The following is an 18,700-nucleotide window of genomic DNA, read 5'->3' as shown; positions in this document are numbered from 1 at the left end:
TAGAAACCGACTTCTTACCCCTTGCATGCGGTCCACCCACACACGGACACCCAGGTTTCCTGCTCTGATCACCAGGCAAACACATCAGCGCTGGTGCTGGGAGGCCCAGCCTCCCCCTTCACCGTGCACACACCTGAGACGTGAAGGCTGTGCCCACCCACAGCGCCTCTGCTTCAGACGCCGGAACGTGCCCGCTCAGAACAGCCTCGCAGACGGGACGGTCCACCCTGCCTCCGTGAAAGAGGCTTTCTCAGAAGACGTGCCATTTTATCACCTCTTAGGTACATTAAATATGCATGTGTACTCAAAAACGGCTTATAATTGCTGTAAATGAAAAATGAGAAACAGAATGGCCTCAAAATAAATGCGTTTTTTACACTGGGTAACAATTAACACTAATGAGAAGCCACCACACGTTATGTACGCCGTACTTGGTTGATTAAATGTGTTACGAATATAGTTTGGAAAATGAAATATGTTTGGTTACTATCAACTCACTTAGTGGGGGGTCACAGGGGAGTGGAGCCAATGGAATAGATGCTTATCAAAGACAAAAGAATAACAAAATCAAAACAATCCAAAATTCTGTAATTAGTGTTACCAGCATAGCTTATGCCTATTAGAAATGTATTAATTAAAGTGATATATTCATCAGGTTAGAAGCTTAATACGTCTCTAAGAGAGGGAGAGGAATCCCCAAAGTGTAAAAACAAACATGAAAAATTAAGGAGCTTGAATTACCCACATCTGCAGAAGACCAATTTTAAACACAGACATTTCCAGCTGGGTTATCAGCCTTCCCACGGGGGGCCGGGGCAGTGCACGCGGCGGCTGTTGCTAAGGTCGCCCCCGGTTTCGTGGAGCGAAGGCCGCATGACCACCCGCCTTCCCACACCCCTACCTTGTGGAGTCCAGCGACGGCTTCGTTCGCCCCTGGGTGCTCTCCTCCCAGACGCTGTTGGCCAGCTCGTTCCCGATGGATGACATCACCTTGATGAGCTCAATGGGCCAGTCATCGAGGTCCAGAGACCGGACTCGAGAGAGGTGGGTGCCGAGATTCCGGTGGATCCCTGAGCACTCGATACACATGAGGGCTCCCAAGTTCAGACTGGCCCAGTTGGGATCTGCGGGCGGAGGAAGGGGACGCCAGATGCAATCGGACCGTCATCACGCACTCCCAAGGCCCTGGGATCTCAAGAGCGAAATGGCTAACCAGACTTCCCATTCCAGCAGTCCCTCCTTGGAGTCAGGGCCTTAAACATGCTCCCTTGGACACCATTTGGAACTGTCTTAGGCATCTCAGAAGGCGGCAACTGATGTGATGGCGGCAACTTTCAAACATCTAAGGCTCTGGCCAAGGCCTTAGACTTTCCCACACGATAAACAACTAAGAGCACTGGTTTGGAGAGAAAAGATGCACGTTTGGCACTTCCGCAGGCTCCCCTGGTGGCTCAGATGGCGAACAGCCTGCCTACAATGCAGGAGACCCAGGTTCGACCCCTGGGTGGGGAAGATCCCCCAGAGAAGGAAATGGCAGTCCACTTCAGTGTTCTTGCCTGGGCAATCCTATGGACAGAGGAGCTTTGTGGGCTACAGTCCAGGGGTTGCAGAGCGTCAGACATGACTGAATAACTGACACACACAGCGGGCAAACCCCTTGAGCAAGCGGACACACAGGGAAACAAAATGAGGCGTGACCTGGTGTCTCTTGTGGGTGGCTGCTGATGCAGGAAAAGAGAAGGAAAGAGAGGGACAATGTCCTTGGTAACCTCCTGCATCCAGGGCACATCAACGTTCCCAGTGACATGGTGGGTCAAAGACGAAAGAAAGGCACACCACAATGAGAAAGCCTGACTCTCAGTGGTCTTACTTAGGGGTAACAGCCAAGCAGTTTCCATTTCTCCACCCTTCACTGGTGGCAAGATGGTTAGGTTCCTGCTCAGCACCGTCAGCCTTGATTTGCAGGATGAATTGGAACAGGCTTTGGGCTGTGACCCTGCCCCACGGACATCACATGAGTCCAGGGAACAGCACTGGGGCGCCTGGTGTGGAACCGGCTGACCTGGTCAGGAGACTGAGGACTCAGGCCCAGGGCTGGCTTCACGCTAGAATCACTAGCTGATCTCCAAAGATGGCGCTGACCTTGACAGTCAATGGCTTTCACCACCGACAGAAGCAAATAAGGCTTAAATCATCCAGGAATAATCAATACCTTACTCCAGGTAGACTTGAACAGTCAACAAGAAAACCAGGTAACTGACATCATATTTATTTGGAATCATTCTATAAATGGCAAATGACTGGGAGGGACTTTATGCTAATTCAACAGTAATCAGCCAGCCATTTATTTAATATTTAATATAGCAAGGCAGGAAGGTGGTGGAGGAGACCATGTGATGGTGGGTGGTGGTGGGGGACAGATGAGAAGAGGGGTCTGTGACCTCAGAGATGGTCCTGTTGGGGAAAAAGAAACGAATGCCTCCAAAAATAATAATAATGATAACACATAAAAAACCAAATGGCTTTGCCACTGTGTCATCTCTCACGTCCCTGACCTCAGTCTCTCGGCCTTCCCCTTGTCTTCTGAGAAAACACAGCAGGTTGACTTAAGAGCTTAGATTAAATCCTGCTCCATGACTGGCTCTTTTGGTGACCTGGGATGTCTAACTTGACCCTTCAGACTGTTCATGTCCCTCCAGGAGTAGGACCCACTGTAGTGCCAACTACAGTCACAAGAATTAAGAGAGTGCCTGGCGGGATTGGACACAGACCTGACAGATAACATGTTTAAGAAATGGAAGCTTAGGATTGCTTTTCTCTGCACATTTGTCAAACGTGGCCTCACTCTAAACAAATGGGCCCTGGAGCCTCCCCTGAACCAGTCTCCCCTTCCCACCCACCCTCCCCAGCCTGGGCACTCGCCTGCCTGGCCCACTCCCGAAAATTCTCTCGCCCTCCAATCAGCCACACACCATGAAGCCCGTGAGGAATGGAATATTCCCTTTAAAGGGATCTTCCAGATGGTGGTGGAAACCATCACGGACATGTCTCCTAATGGAGGTTCTGAGAGTACTTAGATTTTGTGCTTTTAAAGATCTCTGATAAAAACACACTTCATGTGATGACTTCTCTTCTTCTAACTTCATGGCATGACACGGCTTGAAAGTAAAAGTTAAAATTTTAAACAAAAGAAGATGCTTTAAAGAAGTCCCTCCAGGAACATGCAGAAGAGACCTCTTCTGTCTCCCGGAGGCCACAGACTTGGCCTTACTGTCCTGCTCTTGGCTGCCCCGCCAGCTGGGGTGGTCTCTCTCCCAGGCAGGCTCTCCCCTTCTCTTAGATGTGTGACAGGCTTGAGTTCTTCCTGTTAAGTCACCCAAATCCTACCTGAGCAGCAGCTGCTCTCTCCCTGAACAAACCAGAGCCACTAAGCCGTGCCTCCTGCTGCCGCCCTGACTCCCAGCAACTCCCTCCCCACCTGCTCCAGTCCGGCCCACTTTCTGCACCAAGTCTGCACCGTGTGTCCCCTGGGTGTTGGATACGGCACAGAATGCGGGCAGCTGACCGAACCCCTAGCACTGGTGGTGTGACTGTGGCTCATGGGGTTGCCAAGAGGCATAAGCAGGACTTGTGATAAGCCAGAATGAAAAAGAATATGAAGAATAATACGCACAGGGACAACTGAGTCACTTTGCTATATGGCAGAAATTAACACAACACTGTAAATCAACTACACTTCATATAATTAAAAAAAAAGAGAGAGAGAGAAATACTTATGGTGCCATCAGAGAGGCTTCTGTGAGAAGGGCACTGTGTTAAAGTCCAAACAAAAACATTTCAAGGCCTTCTACACCATTAAATCACGTAATACACCTTACACAGCAGGTGACAGATGTGGGCCTGCTGCAGCGTGGGCTGCGTCCGACCACCCCATCTCCCTCTGTCCAGGGTGAAGCCTCCCATCCTTGCTCATACTCACTCTGGGTCTCGCAGTCCACGCAGTGGGAGTTCCCGCGGATGTTCCGTATTGACTGCAAGGCCATGGCCTCACTCTGGCTGGTCAGTCGGGACTGGGAACAGAGGGAGACATATAAACAGAAGACGTGAGAACCCTGAGGTAAGTGTACATGACTGCTAATAACACCCGGGAAACACTGATGGATCGTGAGCAAACACAACACGAGCTTAGGTTCAAAAACGGGACTCCTCTCTAGATGTCTGGGCTTCCCAGGTGGAGCAAGTGGGAAAGAACCTGCGTGCCAACGCGGGAGATGTAAGAGATGCAGGTTTGATCCCTGGGTCGGGAAAATCCCCTGGAGGAGGAAGTGGCAACCCACTCCAGAATTCCTGCCTGGGAAATTCACGGACAGAGGAGCCTGGTGGGCTACAGTCCATGGGGCTGCAAAGAGTGGGACATGACGGAGCGGCTGAGCCCAGCACACTAGTTGTCTTTGGGATGGAGGCCAGCTGACGGAAAACCCGTCAGGAGCACATGGTGAGATGCATCACATGAGACTCGGTGACCAAGACACGCCTGGTGGTTCCTTGTCAGAAGACCATGCCCCCATCACACTCTGTGCCTTGGGGACTCACTTCCCATTTCCAGTTCGGCCAGCTGTTACAGCAACAAGGCCACCGTGCAGAGGGGGACTGGGGGGGTGCGTGGAGGGGACTATGCGGGTGGCTGGGGGCATTTATGCTTCAACACATACCTAATCGTCTTTTCTGAGAAAGTCAGAAAATACAAAGGGGGAAAAGAACAACATAAAAATGATAAACTATCATAGTTAAGTTTTATTAATATTTTGATATCTATTCTTCTAGCCTTTTTTTTGAATAAAAGCACATGTATAGAGATAGAAGTGCTTTAAAAAAAAAAAAAACCAGCACAGTACATGTTACTTTGGAATCTGTGTAACGACACAGCGTCATCTCTCAATGGCATCACATAACCTCTGACATCATTTTAATTCATCTATTTATTGATGTGATGGATATTCAGAAGTTTTATTTTTTATATTTTAAAATTTGATTTCGGAAGGTAGCTATTACCTGTGTTACCGATTTTCCGTCTTTCGGCACCAAGATCCTTGGAGAAAGTGTCATAATAACTCTGGCATCATTTTAAATGACTGCATAATATTCCACTTATGATGACTTATTGATGAAGCTTTCTTTGATGGACATTTAGGCTGTTTCCAGCTTTCCTCTACTATCAACAGTGCTGTGAAGATATGTTTACTGCTAAAACTTTACACGAATTCACGATTATTTACTAAGGATGAATTTTTCAAAATAGAGGTGGCCGGTAAAAGGATGTACCTTTTAAGGATTTTAAGGCTTATGATGGATACATTTAATACAATGGTCAAAGCCAAATAAATTCCAGAGGACACTTAGAATAAGCTTGATGTTTGTGTAAAAATTATTCATAAATTGAAGCATCATATGTCAAACTGTTTGCTGTTAAATAATTGATAGCTGACTACTTAATCACAAACTACAATTTATTAAGTGTTACCATTAGAGTAGCATCATACATCATTAGGGTTTTATTCTCTTTGCTTAGATGCCCAAATATTCAACGTGTGTTGAACAATTTCTGTTGGCATCTGGAATGAGTGTGCGTGTGTGTGTGTGTGTGTGTGTGTGTGTGTGTGACTGCCTCTGTCTACCTTGGATTAGTCTCTTGGATTGCCACCAACTCGGATTATCCATGGGCAGCTAGAATACCTCACAGCCCATTCTTTTCCCCTCCAGCTGTTCCTTGTGGATATTATTTCCATGCTGCACACCCGCACACCTAGTCAGCAGATGCCCAAGGGGAACGGGTGTGAGTCTGCTTCCTCTGTGCTCCACGAGTCCTCCTTCCAGGAGCGGTGCCTGCCTGAGAGGGCGCACGTCCAGGGAGAGAGAAAGGGCAGCATCTTAAGGTTGGTGTTTGCCTCCGGCCCAAAGGTAATGCTGGCCATGTTCACAGAGCAGGGAGCTGGGAGGAGACCAGCAAGGGTGTGAAACGGAAGAGGCCAATGCTGTCCTCCACCTTCCTGAATCCGATCACCTGGCATGGGTTCAGAGTCCGACTTGAGATACTGTGAGTTCATGCAAAATTTGGAGATGTGTTTTGTCTGTTCAGCCAATTCCTGTTCTGAAATCGGGTTCCTGAGCTTTGGGGGTGACACATGTCTTTGGTCCCTGTTGACAGGAGGCCCAGAAGCATCCTGAGTTTGCTTCAGAAGCCGTATCTGTGGCCGTGACTTAAGTAAAGCCCAGGTGCTCAGAAATGAAAGGCCCTGATTCTCTCCACTGTGGGTATAAAACTTCTTTTAAAAAGAGAGGCAAATTACATTATAATAATGACTGTGGTCTGGTTTACCCTGGTTAAAGAGGGTAATAAAAATAGATACTCCATCTTTCTGAAAGACAGACTCCCTTCTTAATGACAAAGCTGAACATAAATCATTGGCAGAAATTTCTTTAAACGGTTACAAATGAAATTGCAGATTGAGAGGCCATGCTCTTTCTCCTGGTTTCTAGCTGTTCACAGTCTGAAAAATAAAAATGCTCTCTAAGATGTTGGTGTCCCAGAGAAGGGGTTTAAAATATCCAAGCATTAAAATAATGATTTTTGAAGGAATACTCTGATTGGAAAAAGGAAATGAGAAAAACAACCTTTGTATAAGGACTATTATGGGGCAGTAATTCAGAAAATGCAGGTTAAAATCTATTTCTCCTGGATAAACAAATGCAAAAGAATTAACTCTAACTGAATAAAGATACATACCAGGCTTTATCAATGGAATTTAGAAAACGGACATTTTATCTTCCCTGAACTCTCTGCATACTCATATATGTACATGCACTTTTCATCGAAGCCAGTACCAAGGGACAGTTTCCTAACTTGACATGGATTTGAACTGGGAGGGGGTGGGCATTTGTGAGAATGGAACAGGGCTTCTTTTTAAACCAGCACTTCTTTTCCTGAGGGTATTCTGCCTAAAAACAACAAAAACGGACGCGGACACATAAGGCACAGGATCCAAAAGATCCCATCCTCTACCATCAAAGGTCAAAACTTTACATTTTGGATGACTTTGGGAGAGAAAAGATTTAAAACAGGACACTGTGCCATCCGGTTGAGCTAAGATACTAATATATGATACAGGATACGCATCGACACAATGTTTTATTATCTTCTTGATCATTTCCCTTTCTGCTTGGAAAAAGTGAATGTTTTGTGCCCATCTCACAGCCTCACAGGATGCACCCCCTCCACTGCCCCCGTCTATTTCCCTTTCAGGATCAGTGGCTCCTGATCTGGGGGGGTGGGGTGGGGTAGGGGCCTGGGGGAGGCTGCTCTGGGTCTTACCTTGTTCTTGCTGCTCTCGCACGACTGCAAGCTGGCGAGGATTTGGCTCTCAATGGCCTGGACCCATGCGTCTCGCTCCTCGTATGTGGTGGCTTCAAAGTGCCACGTCTGGCCAGTGAGGGACACAATGATAAACTCAAAGTTTTCTTCTTGCTCTGAAACACAGAAGAGTGGTGGGGATGAAGAGTTTAGCTTTCATGAGACTGAGGCCCCTCCGCCAAGTCCCCGGTCATGAAAGGGCCTTTGGGTTCAATCGCGCCTGCATGGGGCCGCGGGCACACACAGGACCGGCCGCCCCGCCGTGGAGATCTGAACCCGCACACCTCCAAACACTCCGGATTCGGTTCCTAAAGCCAGCGTGGCTTAGCTGGGTTTCAATCAATGCTCAGGGGAGGAGGAAAAAGGAAAACCAGCGTGTGATGTCAGCGCCTCTATGCTGGGCACAGATGAAGCGACTCGGGGATATTGTATTGTCACTGGTGTTCTTGATATCGTAAGTCGGTGCCGGGCTCTGAAATTGACAGAGGGCTGAAAATCAAGTGAACCCTGCTCATCTCAGGGTGCAATTTGATTTCTTTATAAGCACCTGGCCCCGATCCACACATAACACCAGAGCAAAGAGGGAGGCCTCGAGGGCGTCTGTCAGTTTAGGGCAGAAGACCAGTGAAAGTGGCGAGACTCAGTCTGAAGAGCGAGCAAAATACCAGGTGATCTGAAGGGGCATCTTGTGGACCAGGAAGAGGGGCCCCGATGTTCAAAATCCTGTCCTGCCACCTGGCACGCCGGAGTCTGGATGAGTTCGTGACCTGTCCTAGGCTCATTTCCTCACCCTCACAATGGGGGCGACCCACCTTCAGCACGTTTGCCACCAGCTAAATGATGTGCACAGCTCAAGCCCACAGGGTCTGGGCCACGGGACACCCCTCACGGGTGCTGGTGCATGCTCTCCGCTCTCATCTACCCTCCTGTCACGGACACAAAACAAAAGGCAGAGGAGGTGCCGCGTGCAGACGGCACAGCCAGCTGCAGGGAACCGTGAAGACATCTGCATGTGGACTTCCTGGCACCGTGTCTCGGACGATCGGTAGTTTCCCGCCACCGGCTGCCGCGCGGCGGGGCATCACCGCCTCCCGGGTCAGTGATCGCTATCGCGACTGACCCACCGCCCACCCGGCGGACTGCTGCTCTAGTCTGCTGCCTCTGTCACCTGCACGCGGCCATTCTTTCTGCTCACATCTGACAAACCCCCGTCTTCCACGCGCCTGGCTCCTTCAGCCTGTGTCCCAGGCATCCCTCATGGCCTCTGACCTGTGGCCTCTGAGGGACCAGGTTGGTCCTACCCCTTCTCAAGGCCCCACCTCACTGGGAGCCCTTCAGTCTCTGAGACAAGGATGCTCCCTCTGCCTCCGAAGCACCTGCAACCACCAGCAGGCCCCTCTCCACCTCCCCTTTGGTCTCAGAAGAGAAGCAGCTCTTACTCCTGTGACTGACAGACCCTCTCACCAGACCTCACTGATCCTGGGCAGGTAGGGACCAAACGCTCGTGTCTGTGTCGGCCACACCATAGCTGGGGCCCTAAACAAACACCAACTGCCACGGAAGCAGGGCCATGCCACCTTTTCATGAAGTCTTTACATATTCTGATGACAACAGTACCACGTTCTATGCAACATCAGCATTGCTGCTCTTTCAGAGTTTAACCTGCCGGTGGGTGAGGCCTCAGTCCGCGGACCCTGCCCTGAGCAGCTGGTGAAGGCGGTTCAGGTCCTCTCCTGCCAGCGCACCAGCCTCACCAGGTCACATTTCTCTGAAAGAGGGCCCACGACTCCCGTCAGCTTCTCACACGTCTGTGACCCTCCTTCCCAGCAACTGTTCAGAGCTCCTGTGACAAGGGTGCTTTGTGGGGGTGGGGAAAAGCGCTGGGGGGAAAGGAGCAGGTTGCAGGCCCACCCCCTGAAAGGGGCCAAATTGGGCATCACATGGAGCAGATCCAGGACAGCTCAGTGAAGGGGCTGAACAAGAGGGTCCATGAAGCGGGAGGGGAAGGGCGGCTGGGATGCAATCAGACATCCGGAGCCAGGAGAACTCTCTTCCAATAGCCAGAGTGGGATAAAGATATTTTCATATAAAAACTGAAAGAGCCAATGACCAAGAACCCTTCCCTAACGGAACTGTAGAATCCGGAAGATTCTACAAAGAAGGTTTGAGCCAGATGGGTTGGTGAGCAAATATGAATAGATACATAAGTAGATACATCTAAACAAAAATTATACCAAATGCTAATTCTCTTATCATGTCTAATTTGGGGAAAGTACCCAATTCTAGAGAAATTAAAGTGGAGATGGGGATCCAGGAGTGAAAATGCCCTTGGATTTTGCATTGTTGCCCAGGAGAGTTAAGGACTAACTTCAGACCTTGGTAAATTAGGTACACATGAGAAAATACCAGGGTTCACCTTTATGAGAAAAGTAGTAGTATGTATGACTGCCTAACAAAGAAGATGGAAATTTAAAATATGATTAAAATCTTTTATCAAACTAGGAATAGAAGGGAATCCTCTTTCCGTGGACAAAGAGTAGCTATGCAAACCGAAAGAACATTATTCTTAAGGATGAAATGTTAGAAGCAATCATGTCACCTCACTTAAAGGAAACCCCAAGGAATCTACAAATGATGAGAAATAATACTTGCAGTTAGTAAATGGGCAAGATAGAGGACCAATATAATGAAACGTTCATTGCATTTCTGTATACAAGGATCTAACAGAAATCACGTTTAGATGTACCTGTTTATAAATTCATTTCTTTTCATCTGTGAGGGGAGGGAAGGAGAGATACAAAGAAACATGAACGAGCCAAACAGCTCCCTATAAGTCACAATATGCAGGGTGAGTTGAGACCTGCAGTCAGGGTAATTGGTGGGAAAGAGAGGACCTCACACTGCATATAAGGTGATGAATTAACTCAAGAGCATGAGTGGCCAGAGAGGTTTCCCTCTTCGTCTCTGGAAGATGAAACCCTGGGGGGTCCACTAATGATAATGAAACACCAGAAACGCTCAAAAGAGCAAACGGAAGTAGGGTGTCCTGTGCCTCCAGCCTGGTTGACAGCAGTTCATGAGAAAAGGCTGGGATTGGAAAGGTGAGCCGTGGGAATATGCCTGGATGACCCTGGAAAGCAAAGCCATGTTTCATGTCCTAATTGAGAACCCACTGTGCGAACACCCCAAACTTGATTCATCTGACACAGGGTCCTTTTGAGAGGGGGAGTCCAGTGGGGTGACTGTCAAGTCAGAAAGGCACACAATTAATTATATGAACCATGAACATGGGAATCAGAACCCACTGTCCCAATACTTCGGTGACCGAGAGAGCCGCAGCCATAAGCAGTGGTGGCCGTGACCGTCCAAGAGCGCGTTGTGTTTCTAGGGCATGCAGTGCATACTCAGGCCCCTCTCAGCCACGGGCAGGTATGTGTCAGGACTTGCGGTTAAGGCGTTTCACTCCATAGTAGCTCACTAGGCAGTGAAATGCTGACCAAACATTCTTACGTGAATTTTTTCTTGTTTTAACCGAATGGCTTGGCCTTGCCCTGGAGAGGCAAGGAGACGCTCCTTTAAGTCTTGTCCATGGGGGATCAGACCACAGCTCTGGAATAAAGACACCTCGGGTGGTACCTGTGTTGCTGGGCTGGCCTCCCCACAGTGGGCCACACTCAGAGGCTCCTTGCTGAGCTGTGGATGCGGACATCTGGGCTACCCGGAGGACGGGGCCCAACTCAGCGTGGGGAAGGTGGGGAGGAGGACGGGACAGACCACCCCCCATGCCATCTCAGTGCAGCGGCAGCCCACGGGGGTGCTACTCCCAGCCTTCTTTTGGATTTCAGGCCCTGGCAAAGATGTCTTTATACAGAGCTGCTCAGCTCGGCGACCTCACTTCCTGATGAAGGGGTTAAATCTGTGCACGGAGTTTAGTTGCAATCACTCTACGCCAGCAGCATCCATGGACCCCAGCTTCTGCTGACGGCTTCCTGTGTTTCCCTGGATACTGCTGGTATACAGCTGTTTTTCTTCTAGAGGGAGGTTAATATGTTGAAAGTTGCTCAGTCGTGTCCAACTCTTTGTGACCCAATGGACTATAGCCCGCTAGGCTCCTCTGTCCATGGAATTCTCCAGGCCAGAATGGAGTGGGTAGCCAATTCCTTCTCCAAGGGATCTTCCTGACCCAGGAATCAAACCGGGGTCTCCTGCATTGCAGGTGAATTCTTTACCAGCTGAGCTACCACGGAAGCCCAATATGTTAACTTCCCTGATGGAGCAGTGGTAAAGAATCCACTGGCCAAGGCAGGAGATGTGGGTTCAAACCCTGGGTCAGGAAGATCCCCTGGAGAAGGAATTGGCAACAACCCACTCCAGTATTTCTGCCTGGGAAATCCCATGGACAGAAGAGCCTGGTGGGCTACAGTCCATGAGGTCGAAAATGGGTCGGACATGACTTAGCGACTAAACAACAGCAACAAGATGTTAACACTTACAGATACAGTTAGCATTTTCAGAACTGAATTATATCTGCATTATGACTTTCCTTTGCCTCCGAAGATTAAAAAAAAAGTAAGAAAAAGGATTATAGAACAGTTACATTTTTAATCATGCTACATATGACTTCCATGAAGGAATACTTCTTTCTTTGTAATGAATCTACTGCATGGAATAATAAACATGAAAATAATACTATTGGGCTCCAAGTTTGTGTCAGGAAAACTGTTAGGACTTTCTTAGCATCATCTCATTTACTCTGATTCCTTTCTTCTCTCAAGGTGGCCAGCACTGTGTTGTTTCTTAAGAACAAACAAACATTAAAAAAATTTCTCCTGGAGTGTCCAGTGGGAGGTGGAGGGGTCTCCCCACTTCCAAGCACATTTTTCTGTAGTTTTTCTCTTACTCCTGATATCAGAACAAGGTAATGAGCTCTTCTAAAGGTAATTCCCCCAGGAACTTCTAATCACTAGTGCCATATTTCTCTTTCTGTATTTTAAAATTATTATATTTAAATTTTTTTTGGCTGCACTGCTTGGCATGCGGGGCCCCAGTTCTCCCCCACGCTGGGATCAAGCCCGTGTCCTCGTCTTGAAAGCCCGAAGTCTCAGCCACTGGACCACCTGGGAATTCCCAGTGTCATATTTCTTTCTACCTCATCCCATCTGGAGAATGAATGCTGGGGACACATGGCTGTGGGCATAGCAATCGTAAGCCGGCGACACTCCAGCTGCCATCTTCCTGCATATCCCGCTCCATAGCCAGCGATCGGTCCACATGGGGAGGAGGGACACGCCCATGGACACCAGGACAGTCAGAGCCAGGGATACTCTTGGCCGCTCTGGTCAGTCCTAGTGGGGGACACATCAACCAAGTGCTCTTATCCAAGTTGGGGCCAAAGAACTCCTTCCTTCTCATCTGGGACCGGACAAGACACAGCCCACTAGTTATCCACGGGCAGGAAAACCTCTGCTATCGAGGCCACTACCTGTGGACAGGTGAGAACGCTGCTGACCAGCACAGGGAAACAGGGGTGGGATGGACCCAATGCCTGCCAGGTCACTGGGTCCCGGCAGCCAGCTCCAGCCCCCTGTCCTACAATTGGTTTGGACAAGCTAATGCATTCTCCTCTCTCCTCTTTTTTTTCTGCCTAAATCCATTTAAATTTGCATCACTGCCAAACCCAGTCCTGATGAATCCAGTGGAGAAAAGATTTGTTCCTGATGGGAGCCTCTGAGCTGCTGCCTGGTCATCATCTTCTTAGGTCAACACATGGTAAACCTCTAGATTTAGTCCTGGCTTATATTTCTATACCATGGAGCTGACACTCACTAAGTAAACAGTAGATCTCGGGACCTAAATATTACCCCTTCGTCTGTGTGGACAGGACAGTCACGAGCTCCCCCCCACGTTCAAACAGGACTTCTATCAGGTGACACAGCCCTATTCCAACCACCAGTGGACCAGAAGGACCCCCTCACATCCCTGAAGCGACTCTGGGATGCTATTTTAGTATTTGCAACCAGATTAAAAAAATAAAAATAATTGGTGGTGAGAGGCCAGTGAGTCAGAAAGACAGAGCGTTCCTCTCCAACGTCACTCTCATTTAAAAGGTGAAGAATGAGAAGGCTGAAGCTCTCACTGGCTGCGTTTCAAGTGTTCTCATTTCCCTGCTACAAACCGACTCTTCGTGACCATTACAGCGGCTTATATTTAATTCATTCTGTAAATATAGAATTCAGCCTGTAGAAATTCCTGACATCATCTAAGGGACAGGCTGTTTCTCAGCCTTAGATACACAGGTGATCATGAAAATTCAACCCCCCGGTTCCCTGGTCGTGAAAATAAAAGCAAAGCCCGCCACACCCAGAGCCCGAAAAGAAAGAACGGTGTTGTCTCACAGTGTGACATTCCAGGGCTTAGCGCTTTCATAAAGTTCTGTGATTAGGCTCATAGGGATTTAAACAGTTTTCCGTGTTTAACGGTTAGCTGTGGAAAGTCCACTATAATAGTATTTTAGCACCATGAACCTGTCGAAACCAACCTGCCCAATTATTCCAAACGACATTAATAACACCGGATATTACACTAATTGCGTCCAGTTTCTATGCAGACGAGGCCCCGTGGGGCTCATTTCGCCTCCTTAGGGGCAAGCAACTCAGCCATCAGACTGATTTCACAAGAAATCCCTCCTCATTACACAAGTCCGAGCTGTCAAACTTTTTTTTTTTTAAAGGTTAATGGGCCAATCAGTCATCAATTATTTTTGCGGAATCTTAGCAGGCAAAGGGTTAAAGGGCTAAAGGCAGCTGCAACTGATTTCCATTTGGAGGTTGTTTTCAGCAGGGCACACCTGATGAGGATGCCTTTCGGGGAGTGGGTGGAAGGCGAGAGGGACGGAGGCACACCTCTTTTCTTGAGGGGCGGGAGGTCTGTCTTGAGCTGCCCACCAGGAGAATGAGGGCCCTGTGCTTCTGTGAAGGCCGAGAGGGTCCGGACCCTCCTGCTGGTCAGATGCACAGTGGCTTAGAAGGGCCTGCAAGATGCAGGTGTACTGTGTATGGTGATGTTGAATAGATCTGTTTCTCCTCTGCATTTGCAAGAACTCAAGGTGTCTGCAGACATCACTCATTCCACATTCTTCACTGGCCAGGTGAGGAATCTGGTCCATGTTCCCCAGATCCTCTACAAAGCTGGAACCTAGACCCTGATGTCCATTTCTATGCACGAAGCTAAGTGTCCTGGATATAGTTAATGACAAATACATGAACAAAATCTGTTATTTTAATGGTGCAGAGATGACAGCATCCAGGATGGAGGGACCTCGTGTCCACCCGTAGAGGTGGCCAAAGAGCCGAGACACCACCAACTCCAGAGGCTTTTTGACGGTCACCCTTTCAAAGCGCCCCAACCACCGTGTAGCCAAGGCTCGCAGGGAAACTGCTGTCCTCTGTACTTGTGACGTCTGTTGTCAGAATTGGGACTTTTGTGTTAGGGTTCAGCACAGTACCCTGATGACTGTGTTAACAGCAACTCAAACCATTGGTCACACACTTTTTCTCCTGAACAGATTTTGCAATGGGTTTCTCCCTGCTCCTTTTTTATCCTTTTAACTTTCTGTTTTATATGGTGGGTAGAGCCAATTAGCAATGTTGTGAGAGTGTCAGGTGCACAGCAAAGGGACTCGGCCATACACATCTCCCTGCTTCTGCCTGAACCTCCGCATTATCTTTTCTTTGCGTCCTTCAGGTCTTGGGCTCCCACTTTTGGGGTCCTCTCTCCCAGAATGCCCTTCTCTCCCTGCCCTGCCATGTCCTAACTAAGAGCCTTGAGCTGCCCACTTCGCCCGGCTGGTCTCGGCTCTGTGGTCCAAGAAGGAATGGGATGGACTATGATGACAAAGGTGTGCTGTGCCTTCCTTTCCTTTGCCAGGAAAAGACCTTCATCACTAACCCCAAACAGCCTGACGGAGCCTCGGAATCCTTCCCAGTCCAGTTCTCCAGGTTGTTCTTGTTCAGTCGCTCAGTCGTGTCCGACTCTTTGTGACCCCGTGGACTGCAGCACGCCAGGCTTCCCTGTCCATCACCAACTCCCGGAGCTTACTCAAACTCATGTTCAAGTCAGTGATGCCATCCAACCATCTCATCCTCTGTCGTCCCCTTCTCCTTCCGCCTTCAACCTTTCCCAGCATCAGGATCTTTTCCAATGAGTCAGCTCTTCACATCAGGTGGCCAAAGTACTCGAGCTTCAGCGTCAGTCCTTCCAGTGAATATTCACGGTTGATTTCCTTTAGGATGGACTGGCTTGATCTCCTTGTTGTCCAAGGGACTCTCAAGAGTTTTATCAGCAACACAATTCAAAGACATCGATCCTTCTGTGCTCAGCTTTCTTTATGGTCCAACTCTTACATCTATACGTGACTACTAGAAAAGCTGTAGCTTTGACTATATGGACCTTTGCCAGCAAAGTTCTCCAGGTAGCCACTATCAATTCATCTAAGTTGGAAAACAAATGGAATGCATTTGCTTGTCTGCCCTCTTCCTAGGTCCCCCACAACCTATACCCCTGGAGACTACGCCAGGCTTGGTCAAACACAGCCTCAGGCTTTTATGCTAATTTTGAGGAGTCCTACAATTTGTAAAATAGTTCAATACTTCTGCTTTCAAAGCATATATTCAATAAGCATGTGGTTTAGATATTTTACCCAATTATGATGAAAACTACCCACGTTTAAGATTTCAGCCCAAAGCCACCATAACATTGAAAGTCAGTTTCTATTTATTTTCAGTTTTTTGTAAGAAAAGATAAATGTGAAGAATATGGTGTCTGGGATTGTGCAGACCCAAGACCTATAGCAAAAAAAAAATTAGTTAAAAAATTGCCCTCTTCCACTTGAGAAGCTGTTCATTTTAAACAAAAAGAAAAAAAATCATTAGTCTTTATAGACACACACAGGTCATGGTTCTCAGGTAAATATTTTTATTTACCAAGCTCTCAGCTTGGTAAATGTATTTGTTTAGCCCAGAGTCCGACTGAAGTGTTGTACTGTGGCTTAATTTAGGACAAGAGCAGAATTCATTTCGTGAAAAACCGAGACCCCAGAGGGAGGTCACAGAGTTAGGACTGTTTACTGCTACGCGTTATCGCAGGAAGATCCTCATGAAACACAGAGAAGGTTTTGATTTTCCCAACACATTAGACAGAGGTGCAAGGGCAGCCGGAGAGCACGAGACAGCTGTTGCTCCCGGAACCGTCAGGGGCCGTGCACAACTTCTAAATTAAGGCGAGTGATTGGATCCCCAAATGAAACCATCTCAGGAGGCAGAAGGTGGCTGTGTTAACACGCTGCCTGGTACTGGCTCGGGCCCAGGCACCCCGGGAATACTCAAGGCCCCAGCTTTCGGTTTAGAAAGAGAACCCAGAGACCCCTATTTACCTGGTTACTAAGCGATGCTCTATATGCTTACCATTTGTTACTCATTCTAACTTACATTCATCACTTCTCAGAGGTCCCCTGCTCTCCGAATCTACTAGGAACATGAGGCCCAGGATCCTTCCTTTGCCCAGAGCCCAGGGCGAGAACAAGGACACTCCAACATGCAGGTTCCAGAACCTCCCATGCTGCCCCTAACTCCAGCTCTTCTCTCCTGACTGCAGTCAGCACAGGGATGATTATCTATCTCATCTTCCTTTGAAATGCTGAGGGCTGGAAAAAGCAGACAATCTTGCTTCTCTCCCCAGAAAGTCAAATCCTGGAGCAAGCTCCCACGAAAGGGTTTCCTAAATCTGGATTTATCTGCACGAGATCTTGGCTGTTTGTGGTTGAAGAGGGCTGGCTTTGGCCGATCCTGCCCTGTGTCCTGTATGGACACATTCCATGGGCCTAAAATGTCTGTGCTTCGTGCAGTGTGTTCCCAGAGATGGTTTTCTATGACGTAAGCCTTTATGACAGTTTCACAGCAACCAGCATGTACCCAGTTCCTCAGTAAGGGCTTCGTCTGCCTCTCTCAATTTCTTCTTCAGCTGTCCTTTGACGTAGGTTTTATGGTCTCCATTTTGGAGAAAGAAAACTAAGCAGGAGAGGAGAGACCCAGCAACACCAGGAATTCATGAAGCGGGGACGTGGCAGAGCTGGGGTCGGAAGCAGGCATGTTGGACTCAAAAAGCCCAGTTTCTACATCTGATGGGTCTTTGGAGGACGAAGGTACAGTGGAACTGGGAGAGGTAGTGAAACACATCTGGGAAAGGAAGTTTGACTTTTAAAATCCCCTCTTACACTTCCAGGGGCAACACTTCCGGCCGAATCTCAGCTCCTTGCTACGTAAACGATGCTCAATCTTCTGAATTTTCTTTGAGAGCGTCTGTGGCATTTCTGACACTAGGAGGGAGCAGTGGAAGTGGTGAGTGCGGGCGCTGTGTTACCTGTCTCTGGACACATGACCTCACCGACTGTCCCCACTTTACATATGGGGAAACCGAGGTGCAGAGAGGGCGTGAGGATGGCCCCATCTTTGAGCTAAGAAGTGGGGATGTGAGAACTGGACCAGGACTATTTGCTTAAGGTAGTTTTATGGTTTCTGATCAGGAACCAGGCTTTGACTACAAGTATGCGAATGACTTATGGTGAAGAAGAGCCTGGCTGTAGCCTGGAAGGCAGCCTCAGATGGCGGCCCCACACAGGTCAGCACGCACATGGGGCACGCATACAGCAGCCCCACGGGGCCGCTGGGACACAAGGGTTGCTGGGGCGGGGGGGGGGTGGTCACAGAACAGGATGCCAGGAAATCTAAGTCCTCAGCCCTGGGGCCCATCATGGCTCTGGATCCCCAAATCCAATGTGGTCTCAGTCTCCTCTCAACCTCCAGGCCACCAGAGCCTGGTTGGAAATTCTCCTTTCTCACTCTGCCTCAGGGTCTCTGTCTGGCCCCACCTCTCACTGGGCTGACTGTCAGCCTGTCCCCTCCATCTGCCTGGGGTCCAGCTCTGGGCACCTGTACTGTGGCAGGAACCCGGGACCTCGACAGGTGGGAGCACGTGAACATCACCTGCGATTGAACTGGACGTGGATGAGCTGGGCGTCTCAGATCTGTGCCTGTGGACTCCAGAGCGTGGAGAGGACATTGAAGAGTTAGGCTGGCCACAGACTGGCCTGCTCATGCCTGCTCCTAGAAGGGGGACACTCTTGGGCATCCACTGGAGGAAGGGGGTGTGAGCGTGACCAGGGCCTGAGGGACCAACCAGAATGAGACTCGTGTTTCTCCACAAAGGGGCCTGTGTGGAACCACGGTGCCTGGCACC

At 48.9% G+C, this 18,700-nt stretch overlaps 1 protein-coding gene across 5 annotated transcripts in view; it reads right to left on the bottom strand.

Annotated features, from left to right (window-relative positions):
- Nucleotides 1-18,700, bottom strand: part of AGAP1 (ArfGAP with GTPase domain, ankyrin repeat and PH domain 1) — a 568,365-nt gene that overhangs the window by 58,383 nt on the left and 491,282 nt on the right. For all 5 annotated transcript variants that reach the window (XM_081494022.1, XM_081494021.1, XM_081494020.1 and 2 more), the window contains 3 exons: nucleotides 7,370-7,524; nucleotides 3,980-4,070; nucleotides 902-1,124 (listed from right to left, as the gene is read on the bottom strand). In XM_081494022.1, the coding sequence (XP_081350148.1) occupies nucleotides 902-1,124; nucleotides 3,980-4,070; nucleotides 7,370-7,524 (469 nt within the window). The remainder of the gene's footprint in view (nucleotides 1-901; nucleotides 1,125-3,979; nucleotides 4,071-7,369; nucleotides 7,525-18,700) is intronic.

Source organism: Giraffa tippelskirchi, chromosome 5 (assembly GCF_054371585.1).
Source record: "Giraffa tippelskirchi isolate mGirTip1 chromosome 5, T2T-mGirTip1v1.2.pri, whole genome shotgun sequence".
NCBI classification, from domain to species: Eukaryota; Metazoa; Chordata; class Mammalia; order Artiodactyla; family Giraffidae; genus Giraffa; species Giraffa tippelskirchi.
This window is presented reverse-complemented; position numbering and strand designations above follow the sequence as displayed.